Genomic DNA, 16,234 nt, shown 5'->3' with positions numbered 1-16,234 from the left:
TGACTCCTCTAAATAATTACCTCAAATCTCTCTGCGCGTTCTTTTGATGGGATGAGAGGAATGACTGGAGGCGTCTCTTTCAGGTTAACAGAGTTTATGAACCTGATGAATCAAGAATAGAAGTTACAGAGTCTCTGGGTTCAACACTACGTGTCCCGTTCCTCTTCTCTCATTGGTGCATCATACTCCCGAATCCTTTGTCCTTCTTTAGGGGAAGACACATCCTACCTGGCCTGTTTCTTATCACAAGAAGACATCTAGTCTAGTCATCATTTCCTTTTAAGCAACAAACCATTTGAGTGATTAACTATCAAGGTCCACTGAACCTATCAATGTGGGTGAGTCACTATTAACTATTCAGGGCCTTAAACTAAACCTATGTTTGATTTGGTGGTGAGTGATTCAGTTTAAAGGGCAACATCAAAACACATGTTGGAATGTGCACTCACTTCTGCAAGCCCTCTTCACAGAATACCTTTAACCTCTGAACTAAAATCTCAAACAATTGGATTAAAACACTTTGATTATAAGCAGAAAAAGGCCTAATATTCTATCAGCAGACAAGCATTTAATGATTTGATCTGCTGGAATCCTCTGTTATATTCTCTAGTTTGCGCGTAATAGACACCGGACAGTCTGTATTAATATATGTAGTCATACGATTTATTATAAATCCAACTCTGTTGCAAGAGAGCGTGTGCCTGTGTGTGTGTGCGTGTGCGTGTGCGTGTGCGTGTGCGTGTGTGTGTGTGTGTGTGTGTGTGTGTGTGCGCAGTGGGGAAAGACGGAACGCGCAGTTTGGAAACAAACCGAAACACAAGCTTTACGTCTGTCGGTCCTCTATCCCATTAAAATGTTAAACTTTTTGTAGTAGCCTAATATATGTGCAAAAGCACGCATTAAACTGTGGAGTGTGTGTGCTGTTGTGCATGTTTGTGTGGATAACGTTCAGTGGACGTGCGCTGTGAACTCACATCATGAGCATTCTGCACCATACACTGTATTTTCTATAACAACGTGAGCACTGGGCTGCATCAGGAATAAACAATAAAGACATAGTGCTGCATTTGCACAGGCTGTGTAATCGGGTTCTATGTCTCTCTCTCTCTCTCTCTCTCTCTCTCTCTCTCTCTCTCTCTCTCTCTCTCTCTCTCTCTCTCTACTACACATACTACATACTACACATGCTGCTGGAGCTGTTTATAGTGATTCAATGGTTCTGTATCTTCTAATGATACCACTGCAGCTGACATGGATCAGACCCTGACAAGGATCAGACCCTGACAAAGACCAGACCCTGACATGGATCAGACCCTGACATGGACCAGACCCTGACATGGATCAGACCTTGACATGGATCAGAACCTGACATGGACCAGACCCTGACATGGACCAGACATTGACATGGATCAGACCCTGACATGGACCAGACCCTGACATGGACCAGACCCTGACATGGATCAGACCAGAACCTGACATGGACCAGACCCTGACATGGACCAGACCCTGACATGGACCAGACATTGACATGGATCAGACCCTGACATGGACCAGACCCTGACATGGACCAGACCCTGACATGGACCAGACACTGACATGGATCAGACCCTGACATGGACCAGACCCTGACATGGATCAGACCCTGACATGGATCAGACCCTGACATGGATCAGAACCTGACATGGACCAGACCCTGACAAGGATCAGACCCGGAGATGGATCAAACCCGGAGATGGATCAAACCCGGAGATGGATCAAACCCTGACATGGACCAGACCCTGACATGGATATACCCAGACATGGAACCGACCATGACATGGATCAGACCCTGATATGTATCAGACCCTGACATGGACAAGACCCTGACATGGATCAGACCAGGACATGGATCAGACCCTGACATACATACAGCACAGATGAAATTGCAATCCCCCCAACCCCCAGTGCAAACCTGCAGTGCATAAAAAGAGCACTAAGAAAAGTAGCAATAAAAAAAAATACTATAAAACAAATAACCTAACTAAAGACATTTGGGACAACAAATAATGAACGACAGACAATCGACAGACAAGGGCACTTGTGAGTATTTCACCATGGAGGTAGGATTTGCCTCACAGCCTCACAGCAGAGTTGTGACATCTATACATTGCTGTTAGATCATTATCATTCAAATGTGACTTTTAGATTTCTGTCATTTACCAACGTCCTGAGCCAACACGTGTTTGGAGAAGTACAAACATCTGATAACAAGTCCAACAGAGAAGTTGGAGAGTTGTTTCATCAGAGATGTCGTTTTATTTTACTCCACAACATGGTGAAGACAAACATTTATCCTCAAGAGAAAGCATTACCCTGCTTCACCTCGATTCTGAAATCCATCAAAGGTCAAAGGACGGTAGTCCAGTTTTTAATCCAGACTTTCAGTCCAGATGCTTCACAGTTCACCTGATTCACAGAGACTCTAAACTGCAAAACATGGTGGAAAAGACTTTGTTTGTCTCGGTACAGTGCACATTTTGTGGTGTCTCCATAGACTAATCCCGGGAAAGATTCCTAAATAACCGATCCATACGGTCCCACTTTTTGGGACCCTTCTGTTGGGGTGCCAAGAATGTGGAGCCGACCCGAAAAGGTGGAGCTAAAAACTGCAGTCCGCTGATTGGTTGAAAAAATCGTCACTTCCCGTTTTACGTCGGCAAACAAAACTCTGCCGTGTTTAAACCATTGACTGTAACACAGCTGATTGTTTACGTGTGTATTTGTACTCACCGCACACAGCCTTCTCTGAAACAAAGCTGGATTGAGTTCTTGTAATAAAGAGTCACATGACAGTGACAGAGGAGATGAACTGCTGGATGTGTCCAGCGTTGGTTTTGTTTATGTTGCGTTTTTCTCCTTTGTTGAATTTATTAGTTAGCGTTTAGCAGTTAGCTGCTATCATATGACGCTATTTACATAGCGACTATCGTCATCCGGCTTACACGCCGCCTACCAAATAGGGCACGGGTGGCTTCGGAAACACAAACGGGATCAGGCTTAATCGTACCAAACCGTACCAAACTGTAGTGATCCGTACTGGACTGCTGTGTGAAAACGAGGCTATTGAACCAAACAATGAAGACGAAGCTGTTACTGCTCAAACGCCACATGAGCTGCTTGTCAACAGGCAACGCAGGTGACTGCTTGGGGCCCCAGGCCAGTAGGTCCCTTCAGAGTCCGACCATACGTACAGTACGCCTGTACCCCAGGTCCAGAGTCAATCTGTGGTTCCTTTCCTTATTGTCATACCCCACACAAAGATTTGTATTAACTTATAAAACTGGAGGAAATAAAGTCTCATGGTTGTCAGGAGACGTTTGTCTGACAGGTCAGTGTTGTAAGCCTGGGTTCACTTCCTTGTTTTTGGAGATGCTGAGATAAGAAGTGGTATTTAAGAGCTGCTGCTGCTCCTGTGAAGTATCCACACTCGGACAGCTTGAAGCCACGCTGAGACGGAAGACGAGAAGGTAAATCTGCTGCACCTTTTCAACGGTCTTAAAGACTCTTCATTACTGACACGTCTGTTGATTCCTCTTCAGCATCATCTCATCCACGTCACCATGTTGAAGCTCCTGGCTGTCTCTGCTCTCCTCTGTGCCATGATGGCTCTGAGCAGCGCTGAAGGTGAGGATGAAACATGGAGGCAGGGCCGCGTCCAGACTTTGGCCCCCCTGGGACTCGGACTTATGGAGGGGGGGCATGTAGTTTCGAGGGCTCAGGAACACCATTTCATTTTTCACCCTTTCTACACAAGTTACACAGTGTGCACGAGTATTTACTTTATTTTATTATGTAAAGATTAAAGTATTTATTCTTAACAGAATTCATTGACAAAACAAAGTGAGGACTTTAACTCGTAAAGAGAACTTCCTGCTGACATGAGAGAACAAACAGAATAGTTGATTTGAATGTAAGTCTCTGATTAAGAAAACAGCCAATCAGAGATTGGGATTTTGGGGTGGCCAATCAGCCTTCAAGGGGGGGCCCATGTCACCCCCCGCCCCTCTGGACACGGCCCTGCACGTGTAACATGTCGTGGTCATATTCACGTGATAATGTCAGGAACTATTCAGGCCGATAACTGAAGTGTCAAACTTTCCAGCTGCTGCAGAGCCGGAACCTGAGGCCGCACCAGCAGGTGAGCATGACCTCCACATGATTCATGAGAAGACATTTAATTCCTCTTCTATGGTGTTACCTGACAACAGGCCCTGTGTTTCATGGTTATATGTATTAAGTATGAAGCAACCAGGCTCAGCCCTCGGTCTGACATGTTTCTATGAAGCTCTGTATCATGACGTGTTTGGTGTCATTAACTCATCTGTGTGTGTCCTCCAGGGGAGCTCGACGTTCAGAAGAGGAGGGGGTGCCGCCCCCGCCCCTGCTACCGCCCCCGCCCACGTCCCTGCTACCGCCCTCGTCCTCGCCCCCCCTGCCGCTCCCCTTGGACTAAGATCGGTTGTCGCTACTTCCTCTACGTTTCACGGCCTATGACTTGGCAGCAGGCCGAGGTACGAGATGAACGTGCAGAACACAGTTAACTCTGCTTGAATTAACTTCTGTGGAACTTCAGAATCCTCCTATGAATCTTTTTACTATTGATATTTTTATTATGTACATGTGATGATCTCTCCAAAGGCAAGTTTCACAAACTATACTGTGATATCAGTAAATAAAGAGGCGTGCAGCATACAAAGTGACTTTGAGACTGTCCCTGTACATTTGGTCATACAGGAAGTCCAGAACCAGAACCAACACTTTTCCATTTATCTTTATTTTAGCAAAACTGTCGTCGCCTCGGTGGACACCTGGCATCCGTGCATTCGGCTCACCAGTATCGTAAGATCAGAGCGCTGATTAAACGGCGAGCCAATGGGGAGCCAGTGACTTGGATCGGAGGCACTGATGCGCGTTGTGTAAGTAATTAACCAACACAGATATCCTGTATTTGATCATGTCTGTTTCTGTAGCTTTAAATATGTAAATGAGCTGTGTCTGACCACGCCCCCTCTCTGGAAGGGCTCGGGTGTACTCGCTGCTTTCTGGCTCCATGTCCTATTGTTTACGGTGAGAAGGCAGACTCAGAGGGCAGAACAAACACCTAGCTGTGGGAGGGTCACCCACCTGGGGGAGGGGCTACTGCCCTTTGTGATGTCATGAAGGGCACATCTCCAAACGGCCTGTTTGAGCACACATTTTCTGAAAAGTGGAGCAGGCAGAAGACGAAGAGGATGGACTTTTCTCATCATTGGGGGGGTTTGTAGACAGACTAGATACACATGTTAGAGTTAGAGGAACATGTAGGGATGATTGTGGATAATATCTGACCTTTATGTCTGGTCCATTGAACAAAACGTCCTGGGATCTTTCTGGTATCTACAGTGATTAATTCAGTTGACGGCGTTCATGCTTCAATGTTTTTCTAATGTGTTGTCCTTTCTAGGAGGGACATTGGCGCTGGAGTGATGGTACCCGCTTCAACTACAAACGGTGGTGCTCTGGGGAACCAAACAGTGCTGGCAATCAGGACTGTCTGCAGATGAACTTTACCTGTAAGTCATAAATCACATTCTCAGAGAGCTTGAGTTCATGCATGTTTTAGTCTTTGTAATGCTTTTCTATGTTCTCATGGTCTATGTTTCTGTTATTCACAGGCCACAAATGCTGGGATGATGGCCAGTGTTGGCTGTTTCGTCCCTCCGTCTGCGTCAGAAACAGGAGATAGACATTTCTGGTCCTGGTCCGACTCGAAAGGCATGAAGAACCTGGAACGCTCTGAATCTCTTTATCCTCTCTCTGTTTCTCCTCTATCGTTGTAACGCTAAGGAAAGATAACGACACGTAACGAACGCAGGAGCTGGATGGTCTCTGAGGCCTCGTGCCCGTAATAAGATCAGACTGAATGTGTTATGGAAAGGACGCTTTAAGCACAACTTCATTCTTTTTAGAATTCATCTTTTCTTCCTTAAGCAAAATAAAAACGCTTCAAGCATTAAAAAAATAAATCTGTGTCATCTGTGAAATCATCATCCCAACATGTGTTGCTTTTAACTTTCAGAGAAGGAGTAGCCATTTTTATTTTTCAAAGTTCTCTCAATGCTAACCAAAATAAAGATGTCTAAAGAAGAACACTTTTAAAGATGTGAAGTGGAACAGAGTCGACCTGTAACGGTTGAAACACACCTGATTGCAGAATTATTTCAGAGTTCCTAAACAATGAGAAAGCTTACCTGAGCTTGAGCAACTTTCCCTCCTTTAAAAAAACAGGAAATGACCCTGGGGTCCTTAGAACAGAGAGAACCCTTTTTATGCCTGATCAAAAAATGCTTTAGAAGAAATATGACTGTGTGGACAAAAGTCTGGGACACTCAAGAGCCACATTTAGAATAACACTGAGGTTTTCAAATGGTAATAAAAATTGTTATTTCATACTTAAAAATCACTTGAGGAATCTTTGTTAATAAAAGAAGTATCGTGTAACAGTGACACCTGGTGTCTAACATGGGTACTGCAGTCCAGATTCAAAACATTGGAGAGAGCCGTCTGCCTCGGCCCCTCCTCTCCAGAACTGTTGTGACATCTGAATATTTTGTGTATGTCTTATGTTAGGCGTTCTAAAGGACCCTGGAATATGAGCCATACGGGCCAGTTCATTCTGTCTTGGACACAAAGCTTCAATTGAAATCAAACTACAAATCTCAGTTTTGCCAGCAGGAGGCAGTGTGGCACTGTGCTTCTGTCATGGACTCTTTTGGAGTCTGGTCTCTTCCTCTTTCTGCTGAGTGAAGATGCACTGGACAGAAGCACTGTTGCCTCCCTCATCTTTTCATCTGTTTAAACAGATGACCTTGTTTCCTTGTTTCTAAGTCTCCAGCCTGAGGCCTCTGTCTAAAACACTTAACTGTTCACACCTTGAAGAAGCAGAGGAGGATTATCTGGCACAAACTACATTCACTAACTCTGTGCAGAGGCATTGAAAGGCCTGAAGAGGTCAAACAACTCCAGCAGCACCTGTAGTATGATGACTTTATTACACTGACACATCTCAGCATGATGCCTTCATCAGGGATTGATCTTCATACTACACATGCTGCTGGAGCTGTTTATAGTGATTCAATGGTTCTTCCATCCATCCATTTTCTGGCTCTTATCCGGGGCCGGGTCGCGGGGGCAGCAGTCTAAGCAGAGACACCCAGACTTCCCTCACCCCAGACACCTCCTACAGCTCTTCCGGTGGGACCCCGAGGTGTTCCCAAGCCAGCCGAGAGACATAGTCTCTGCAGCGTGTCCTGGGTCTACCCTGAGGCCTCCTCCCGGAGGGACATGCCCGGAACACCTCCCTAGGGAGGCGTCCAGGGGGCATCCGGACCAGATGCCCGAACCACCTCAACTGACTCCTCTCGATGTGGAGGAGTAACGGCTCTTCTCCGAGCTCCTCCCTGGTGACCAAGCTCCTCCCCCTATCTCTAAGGGTGCTTAGAGGAAACCCATTTCGGCCGATTGTATCCGAGATCTCGTTCTTTTGGTCATGACCCAAAGCTCATGACCATAGGTGAGGGTAGGAATGAAGATCGACCGGTAAATCGAGAGCTTCGCCTTTCGGCTTAGCTCCTTCTTCACCACGACGGACCGATACAGCAACCGCATGACTGCAGACGCCGCACCGATCCGTCTGTCAATCTCACACTCCATCTTCCCCCCACTTGTGAACAAGACCCCGAGATACTAAAACTCCTCCACCTGGGGCAAGAACTTCCCACCGACCCGAAGCTGGCAAGCCACTTTTTTCCGGTCGAGAACCATGGCCTCAGATTTAGAGGTGCTGATTCAATGGTTCTGTATCTTCTAATGATACCACTGCAGCTGACATGGATCGGAACCTGACATGGATCAGACCCTGACATGGATCAGAACCTGACAAAGACCAGACCCTGACATGGATCAGAACCTGACATGGATCAAACCCTGACATGGATCAGACCCTGACAAGGATCAGACCCTGACATGGATCAGACCCTGACATGGATCAGAACCTGACATGGATCAGACCCTGACATGGGTCAGACCCTGACATGGATCAGACCCTGACATGGATCAGAACCAGACATGGAAGTACTATGATGATGATTCACAGCCATGAAGTCACCCTGAAGAAACACACTTTTAAAAAATGTTAGTTGTCCATTCTCTTTAGGGGAATATTCCAGTATACCTTATTCCACTCTTGAGTTCATAATGTGATTCTGTTGAAAAAGACAAAGCATTGAAATAAAGACATATTCTCATTATAGCGTCGTGTAGAGGACCCGGTTGCTTTGTTCACCACTTTAGTGTCTTTTGTTTCTCTCGTCGTGTTTTACCCTCAGGAGACACGTGTGACAAATGTCTCAAGAGTTGTCTTGTCATTTTTTAAAGTTTGTTTTTTTAACTAGATACCTTTCTTCATCATGGCCTCACAGCAGAGTTGTGACATCTATAAATTGCTGTTGGATCATTATCATTCAAATGTGACTTTTAGATTTCTGTCATTTACCAACGTCCTGAGCCAACAAGTGTTTGGAGAAGTACAAACATCTGATAACAAGTCCAACAGAGAAGTTGGAGAGTTATTTCATCAGAGATGTCGTTTTATTTTACTCCACATCATGGTGAAGACAAACGTTTATCCTCAAGAGAAAGCATTACCCTGCTTCACCTCGATTCTGAAATCCATCAAAGGTCAAAGGACGGTAGTCCAGTTTTTAATCCTGACTTTCAGTCCAGATGCTTCACAGTTCACCTGATTCACAGAGACTCTAAACTGCAAAACATGGTGGAAAACACTTTGTTTGTCTCGGTACAGTGCACATATTGTGGTGTTTCCATAGACTAATCCCGGGAAAGATTCCCAAATAACCGATCCGTACCGTCCTACTTTTTGGGACCCTTCCATTGGGGTGCCAAGAATGTGGAGCCGACCCAAAAAGGTGGAGCTAAAAACTGCTGTCCGCTGATTGGTTGAAAGAATCATCACTTCCAGTCGGCAAACAAAACTCTGCCGTGTTTAAACCATTGACTGTAACACAGCTGATTGTTTACGTGTGTATTTGTACTCGCCGCACACAGCCTTCTCTGAAACAAAGCTGGATTGAGTTCTTGTAATAAAGAGTCACATGACAGTGACAGAGGAGATGACCTGCTAGATGTCTTCTTCGATGGTTTTGTTTGTGTCGCGTTTTTCTCCTTTGCTGAATTTATTAGTTAGCGGTTAGCTGTTAGCTGCTATCATATGACGCTATTTACATAGCGACTATCGTCATCCGGCTTACACGCCGCCTACCAAATAGGGCACGGGTGACTGTGGAAACACAAACGGGATCAGGCTTAATCAAACCAAACCGTACCAAACTGTACTGATCCGTACTGGACTGCTGTGTGAAAACGAGGCTATTGAACCAAACAATGAAGACGAAGCTGTTACTGCTCAAACGCCACATGAGCTGCTTGTCAACAGGCAACGCAGGTTACTGCTTGGGGCCCCAGGCCAGTAGGTCCATTCAGAGTCCGACTATACGTACAGCACCCCTGTTGAACAACGTATAGACTACACAATATGGACTCAATATGGGGGACTTCCTGTTAGAGCAGCGCCATGTGAAGACGGAGTTTGGTCGAGCTGCTCACTGGAACTACTAACTTCAGAAAAACGCTTGTGATATATTAAGCCCACGCTAACTGTTCAGATAAACAAGTAGTCTGTTGATAACCGTGTCACTATAAGATGCCCCAAAAAAACTCCAAGAAAGCAACAAGTTGGAGGCAAGGTCACAGCGTTGCAATATCTGCATCATTGGAATGAAAGAAAAGGACTCATGATGGCCCAGTGGTTGGTGTGTACCACATGTATGGAAGCTTTAGTCCGTCAATGGACTGCCCAGGTCCAGAGTCAATCTGTGGTTCCTTTCCTTATTGTCATACCCCACACAAAGATTTGTATTAACTTCTAAAACTGGAGGAAATAAAGTCTCAAGGTTGTCAGGGGACGTTTGTCTGACAGGTCAGTGTTGTAAGCCTGGGTTCACGTCCTTGTTTTTGGAGATGCTGAGATAAGAAGTGGTATTTAAGAGCTGCTGCTGCTCCTGTGAAGTCTCCACACTCGGACAGCTTGAAGCCACGCTGAGACGAAAGACGAGAAGGTAAATCTGCTGCACCTTTTCAACGGTCTTAAAGACTCTTCATCACTGACACGTCTGTTGATTCCTCTTCAGCATCATCTCATCCACGTCACCATGTTGAAGCTCCTGGCTGTCTCTGCTCTCCTCTGTGCCATGATGGCTCTGAGCAGCGCTGAAGGTGAGGATGAAACATGGAGGCAGGGCCGCGTCCAGACTTTGGCCCCCCTGGGACTCGGACTTATGGAGGGGGGGCATGTAGTTTGGGGGGCTTTCTACACAAGTCACATTGTGTGCCCGAGTATTTACTTTATTTTATTAAGTAAAGATTAAATTATTTATTCTTAACAGAATGCCCCCCCCCCCCCCCCGGACGCGGCCCTGCACGTGTAACATGTCGTGGTCATATTCACGTGATGATGTCAGGAACTATTCAGGCCGATAACTGAAGTGTCAAAATTTCGAGCTGCTGCAGAGCCGGAACCTGAGGCCGCACCAGCAGGTGAGCATGACCTCCACATGATTCATGAGAAGACATTTAATTCCTCTTCTATAGTGTTACCTGACAACAGGCCCTGTGTTTCATGGTTATATGTATTAAGTATGAAGCAACCAGGCTCAGCCCTCGGTCTGACATGTTTCTAAGAAGCTCTGTATCATGACGTGTTTGGTGTCGTTGACTCATCTGTGTGTCCTCCAGGAGAGCTCGATGTTCTGAAGAGGGGGAACCGTCCCTTCCCCCGCCCCTGCCACCGCCCCCGCCCTCGTCCCATCTACCGCCCCCGCCCACGTCCCTGCTACCGTCCCCGCCCACGTCCCTGCCACCACCCACGATTTTAGCTGTAAGTCATAAATCACATTCTCAGGGAGCTTGAGTTCATGCATGTTTTAGTCTTTGTAATGCTTATCTATGTTCTCATGTTCTATGTTTCTGTTATTCTCAGGTCGCAAATGCTGGGATGATGCCCAGTGTTGGCTGAGTCGTCCCTCCGTCTGCGTCAGAAACAGGAGATAGACATTTCTGGTCCTGGTCCGACTCGAAAGGCATGAAGAACCTTGAACGCTCTGAATAAAGATGTCTAAAGTAGAACACTTTTAAAGATTTAAAGTGGAACAGAGTCGACCTGTAACGGTTGAAACACACCTGATTGCAGAATTATTTCGGAATTCATGAAAGAATGAGAAAGCTTACCTGAGCTTGAGCAACTTTCCCTCCTTTAAAAAAAACAGGATATGACCCTGGGGTCCTTCATCTTCTTCTGTTAGAATTCCGGCAGGCTGTACACTGTAGAGTGTAATGCTGCCCTCCACAGTCTAGGAGTGTATTATCAGGGTGGTTGCGTGAAAGTCAAACCACACTATGACTATTGTAAATATTTTTATTCTCCTTATTATATCCTCAAATTTGGCCGCTCTACTCCTACCACAGCGTTTACTCCACACACACAAGACAGCAGTATCAAAACGACCGGCTCGTCCCCGAAAAGTGTGTTATTACTTTGTGGAAACCTCAGGCACACGGTTTGGACACAAATCGAGTTTAAATGACAAAAATTTGGCCAAAATTTGCCCCATTCAAAGTAGATGGCAAAAATTCAAATCCTAGAGTGTAACTGCCAAAAACTTCAGTTTTGGAGACAGATTTGTAAATCGCCATCCTGAAGTCATTGTTGCTCACATATACAAACTAAATACATCAAAATAAAGCTCTGAGTGTCCTCTCACTCATAAAACAAAACACAAAAAAATAAAATGTTTCAGTCTCCCAGGGGAGGCATTTGTTTGACAGTCACGCACCACATACACACACATTGGACTCTCACTCTAACTGACCTCCAGATATTTGAGGTTTTGCGAGCAGTGGTAAGCCCATTCAAATACATTGATGGAATGTTCTGGCAGATCAAAGCTGAATGTCAACCAATCAGTGAGCAGCAGGTGTTCAGAGTTAGAGTGGGACAGAGTTCTGTCTTAGCTGTTAGCTGACTACAGTTAAACACTCTTACTGCAGTATAACACACAAACGCATCCACACACACACACACGGCAACCAACCTCACAATTTCTGCAGGAATTGTCTCGTTATTTCATGTCCTTTGATACAGGCCAGTAGCGTGCAAGAAAAAGAATTGCGCCTGCGACACATTGGACATTTATTTCCACAGAAAATATGGACTGAAATGAGATTATGAGAGTCCCAAGTCAGATGACTCCCTGAATAACTGACTTCTTTCATTCTCACACAAACACAACATGTCGGACTGTTTCTTCATGTCCAAATTAACACAGGCCATCAGGTTGTTTACCTATTACCTTTAAGTAACAGGCTAGACCACAATACCCTAACCTCAGACTAGTTAAAACCACGTCGTCCTTTCTGCTAAATTTCAGCAGAAGCCTTTTCCTTTTAACTGATGGTCGCAGAGAGAAACAATGCCTGCCCTTTCGCTCTTCATCCCATTCTCTCTGCCAATGATACTCTAACTTTTCTTTACATACACTATTACATTCACTCTTCCCAAGAGGAACATTCATGTCAAAAATCTGTTTACTCAGAGACTCCTTTGCGAGTTTGTCAGAGATTTCATTTCCCTCCATCCCTGAATGACCGGGTACCCATAAAAACCCAATTTCACCACCTGAATTCTCAGCTTCTAGTAAGCAGCACGGAATCTCCTGAACTCAATCAGGACGAGACGTTGATGACCCCTCTCTTAATGCCACCAGTGCTGCTGTTGAGTCAGAACAGATTAAAGACTTTGAAGGCTGGGTGTCCCTAACCCACCATAAAATGTCTCAAGAGTTGTCTTGTCATTTTTTAAAGTTTGTTTTTTTAACTAGTCACCTTTCTTCATCATGGCCTCACAGCAGAGTTGTGACATCTATACATTGCTGTTAGATCATTATCATTCAAAGGTGACTTTTAGATTTCTGTCATTTACCAACGTCCTGAGCCAACACGTGTTTGGAGAAGTACAAACATCTGATAACAAGTCCAACAGAGAAGCTGGAGAGTTATTTCATCAGAGATGTTGTTTTATTTTACTCCACATCATGGTGAAGACAAACGTTTATCCTCAAGAGAAAGCATTACCCTGCTTCACCTCGATTCTGAAATCCATCAAAGGTCAAAGGACGGTCGTCCAGTTTTTAATCCTGACTTTCAGTCCAGATGCTTCACAGTTCATCTGATGGAGGAAAAGTCCAACGAAACTACGAGGTGCAGAGGAACAAGTTAACATGAGGATGGAATCAACCGAGCTGCAGGCTGCGGTTAGCATCCACTCTGACTCAGTTACATCCATATAATCAAATGGCAACATTATGAAATCTGCATCAGTGGAGTTAAAGAAAAGGACTCAACATGGAGGCACTGATGGCCCAGTGGTTGGTGTGTACCACATGTATGGAAGTTGTAGTCCTTCAATGGACTGCTCAGGTCCAGAGTCAACCTTTTGGTGTTTGTTCATAACTCGACACACAAACTGTCCTCCTGGTCGCTTTTTAGATCCAACAATGTTCAAGGTCCCATTTTTTCCTTTCAATAAAGTTTGTATATTTAGTTCAGACAACATTTCACTACCAAATCTACACGGTGCACCCTTAAAGTCCACGTCACATCTTTCTAAAGAGGGATCTGACAAGGCCAGGTCAGTGTTGTAAGCCTGGGTTCACTTCCTTGTTTTTGGAGATGCTGAGATAAGAAGTGGTATTTAAGAGCTGCTGCTGCTCCTGTGAAGTATCCACACTTGGACAACTTGAAGCCACACTGAGACGGAAGACGAGAAGGTAAATCTGCTGCACCTTTTCATCGGTCTTAAAGACTCTTCATCACTGACACGTCTGTTGATTCCTCTTCAGCATCATCTCATCCACGTCACCATGTTGAAGCTCCTGGCTGTCTCTGCTCTCCTCTGTGCCATGATGGCTCTGAGCAGCGCTGAAGGTGAGGATGAAACATGGAGGCAGGGCCGCGTCCAGACTTTGGCCCCCCTGGGACTCGGACTTATGGAGGGGGGGCATGTAGTTTGGGGGGCTCAGGAACGGCATTTCATTTTTCACCATTTCTACACAAGTTACACAGTGTGCACGAGTATTTACTTTATTTTATTATGTAAAGATTAAAGTATTTATTCTTAACAGAATTCATTGACAAAACAAAGTGAGGACTTTAACTCGTAAAGAGAACTTCCTGCTGACATGAGACAACAAACAGAACAGTTGATTTGAATGTAAGTCTCTGATTAGGAAAACAGTCAATCAGAGATTTGGATTTTGGAGTGGCCAATCAGCCTTCAAGGGGGGAGGCATGCCACCCCCCCCCCCCCCCCCCCCCCCCTGGACACGGCCCTGCACGTGTAACATGTCGTGGTCATTTTCACGTGATGATGTCAGGAACTATTCAGGCCGATAACTGAAGTGTCAAACTTTCCAGCTGCTGCAGAGCCGGAACCTGAGGCCGCACCAGCAGGTGAGCATGACCTCCACATGATTCATGAGAAGACATTTAATTCCTCTTCTATGGTGTTACCTGACAACAGGCCCTGTGTTTCATGGTTATGTGTATTTAGTATGTCATGAAGCAACCAGGTTCAGCCCTCGGTCTGACATGTTTCTAAGAAGCTCTGTATCATGACGTGTTTGGTGTCGTTAACTCATCTGTGTGTCCTCCAGGAGAGCTCGATGTTCAGAAGAGGTTTTTATGCCACCTCTTCCATCACCTCTTCCACCGCCACCACCACCACCACCGTCCCTGCCACTCCCCTTGGACTAAGATCGGTTGTCGCTACTTCCTCTACGTTTCACGGCCTATGTCTTGGCATCACGCCGAGGTAAGAGATGAACGTGCAGAGTGCAGAGTTAACTCTGCTTAAATTAACTTCTGTGCAACTTCAGTATCCTCCTATGTGATGAAATGATTTGAAATTATTTTTTTAATGTTTATTTTAGCATAACTGTCGTCGCCTCGGTGGACACCTGGCATCCGTGCATTCTAACCACGAGTATCAAAAGATCAGAGCGCTGATAAGACGGAGAGCCAATGGGCAACCAGCGGCTTGGATCGGAGGCACTGATGCGCGTTGTGTAAGTAATTAACCAACACAGATATCCTGTATTTATCATATCTATAAACCCCTCTGTTTCAGCCCTGCTCAGAACAGGCTGTTTCTGTGTCTGTAGCTTTAAATATGTAAATGAGCTGTGTCTGAGCAAAACGTCCTGGGATCTTTCTGGTATCTACAGTGATTAATTCAGTTGAGGGTGTTCCTGCTTAAATGTTTTTCTAATGTGTTGTCTTTTCTAGGAGGGACATTGGCGCTGGAGTGATGGTACCCGCTTCAACTACAAAGGGTGGTGCTGTGGGGAGCCAAACAATATTGGCAATCAGGACTGTCTGCAGATGAACTTCAGCTGTAAGTCATAAATCACATTCTCAGAGAGCTTGAGTTCATGCATGTTTTAGTCTTTGTAATGCTTTTCTATGTTCTCATGTTCTATGTTTCTGTTATTCTCAGGTCGCAAATGCTGGGATGATCTCCAGTGTTCCCATAAGCGTCCCTCCGTCTGCGTCAGAAACAGGAGATAGACATTTCTGGTCCTGGTCCGACTCGAAAGGCATGAAGAACCTGGAACGCTCTGAATCTCTTTATCCTCTCTCTGTTTCTCCTCTATCGCTGTAACGCTAAGGAAAGATAACGACACGTAACGAACGCAGGAGCTGGATGGTCTCTGAGGCCTCGTGCCCGTAATAAGATCAGACTGAATGTGTTATGGAAAGGACGCTTTAAGCACAACTTCATTCTTTTTAAAATTCATCTTTTCTTCCTTAAGCAAAATAAAAACGCTTCAAGCATTAAAAAAATAAATCTGTGTCATCTGTGAAATCATCATCCCAACATGTGCTGCTTTTAGCTTTCAAAGAAGGAGTAGCCATTTTTATTTTTCAAAGTTCTCTCAATGCTAACCAAAATAAAGATGTCTAAAGAAGAACACTTTTAAAGATGTGAAGTGGAACAGAGTCGACCTGTAACGGTTGAAACACA

General features: G+C 45.2%; 3 protein-coding genes across 4 annotated transcripts in view; 2 read left to right on the top strand and 1 right to left on the bottom strand.

Annotated features, from left to right (window-relative positions):
- The window catches only part of LOC306841066 (butyrophilin subfamily 3 member A2-like), a 74,497-nt gene extending 63,075 nt beyond the window's left edge, over positions 1 to 11,422 (bottom strand). The window contains exon 1 of the mRNA XM_079370712.1: positions 11,383 to 11,422. The gene's annotated coding sequence lies outside the window, so the exon portion shown is untranslated. The remainder of the gene's footprint in view (positions 1 to 11,382) is intronic.
- Positions 3,380 to 11,244, top strand: LOC306841074 (type-2 ice-structuring protein-like). Of its 2 annotated transcripts, none has more exons than XM_079370724.1 (7): positions 3,380 to 3,506; positions 3,579 to 3,663; positions 4,142 to 4,177; positions 4,378 to 4,550; positions 4,821 to 4,955; positions 5,483 to 5,591; positions 11,135 to 11,244. In XM_079370724.1, the coding sequence occupies exons 2-7, from the start codon at positions 3,600 to 3,602 to the stop codon at positions 11,203 to 11,205; spliced, it is 588 nt and encodes a 195-aa protein (XP_079226850.1). In that variant the 5' UTR covers positions 3,380 to 3,506; positions 3,579 to 3,599; the 3' UTR covers positions 11,206 to 11,244. The 2 variants fall into 2 exon arrangements, with proteins under 2 accessions (XP_079226850.1, XP_079226849.1); XM_079370723.1 differs by lacking the exon at positions 11,135 to 11,244 and adding an exon at positions 5,694 to 5,989.
- A 2,137-nt stretch (positions 11,423 to 13,559) lies between the features above and the next one.
- Positions 13,560 to 16,057, top strand: LOC306841076 (type-2 ice-structuring protein-like). Its single transcript, XM_079370726.1, has 7 exons — positions 13,560 to 13,979; positions 14,052 to 14,136; positions 14,626 to 14,661; positions 14,865 to 15,022; positions 15,141 to 15,275; positions 15,496 to 15,604; positions 15,707 to 16,057. The coding sequence occupies exons 2-7, from the start codon at positions 14,073 to 14,075 to the stop codon at positions 15,775 to 15,777; spliced, it is 573 nt and encodes a 190-aa protein (XP_079226852.1). The 5' UTR covers positions 13,560 to 13,979; positions 14,052 to 14,072; the 3' UTR covers positions 15,778 to 16,057.
- Positions 16,058 to 16,234: the final 177 nt, after the last annotated feature.

Source organism: Symphodus melops (assembly GCF_947650265.1).
Source record: "Symphodus melops genome assembly, chromosome: 20".
NCBI classification, from domain to species: domain Eukaryota; kingdom Metazoa; phylum Chordata; class Actinopteri; order Labriformes; family Labridae; genus Symphodus; species Symphodus melops.
The sequence above is the reverse complement of the archived record's forward strand: the minus strand, read 5'-3'. Positions and strand labels throughout refer to the sequence as shown.

What these genes read in the sequence shown, in the direction of transcription:
- LOC306841076 (XM_079370726.1), top strand. Translation starts at nt 14,073, where the DNA reads ATGTTGAAGCTCCTGGCTGTCTCTGCTCTCCTCTGTGCCATGATGGCT. An exon ending in ACCTGAGGCCGCACCAGCAG is followed by an intron (nt 14,662 to 14,864) that starts GTGAGCATGACC and finishes TGTGTCCTCCAG; the next exon opens with GAGAGCTCGATGTTCAGAAG. An exon ending in GAGGCACTGATGCGCGTTGT is followed by an intron (nt 15,276 to 15,495) that starts GTAAGTAATTAA and finishes TGTCTTTTCTAG; the next exon opens with GAGGGACATTGGCGCTGGAG.
- LOC306841074 (XM_079370724.1), top strand. Translation starts at nt 3,600, where the DNA reads ATGTTGAAGCTCCTGGCTGTCTCTGCTCTCCTCTGTGCCATGATGGCT. An exon ending in GGCTCTGAGCAGCGCTGAAG is followed by an intron (nt 3,664 to 4,141) that starts GTGAGGATGAAA and finishes CAAACTTTCCAG; the next exon opens with CTGCTGCAGAGCCGGAACCT. An exon ending in GAGGCACTGATGCGCGTTGT is followed by an intron (nt 4,956 to 5,482) that starts GTAAGTAATTAA and finishes TGTCCTTTCTAG; the next exon opens with GAGGGACATTGGCGCTGGAG.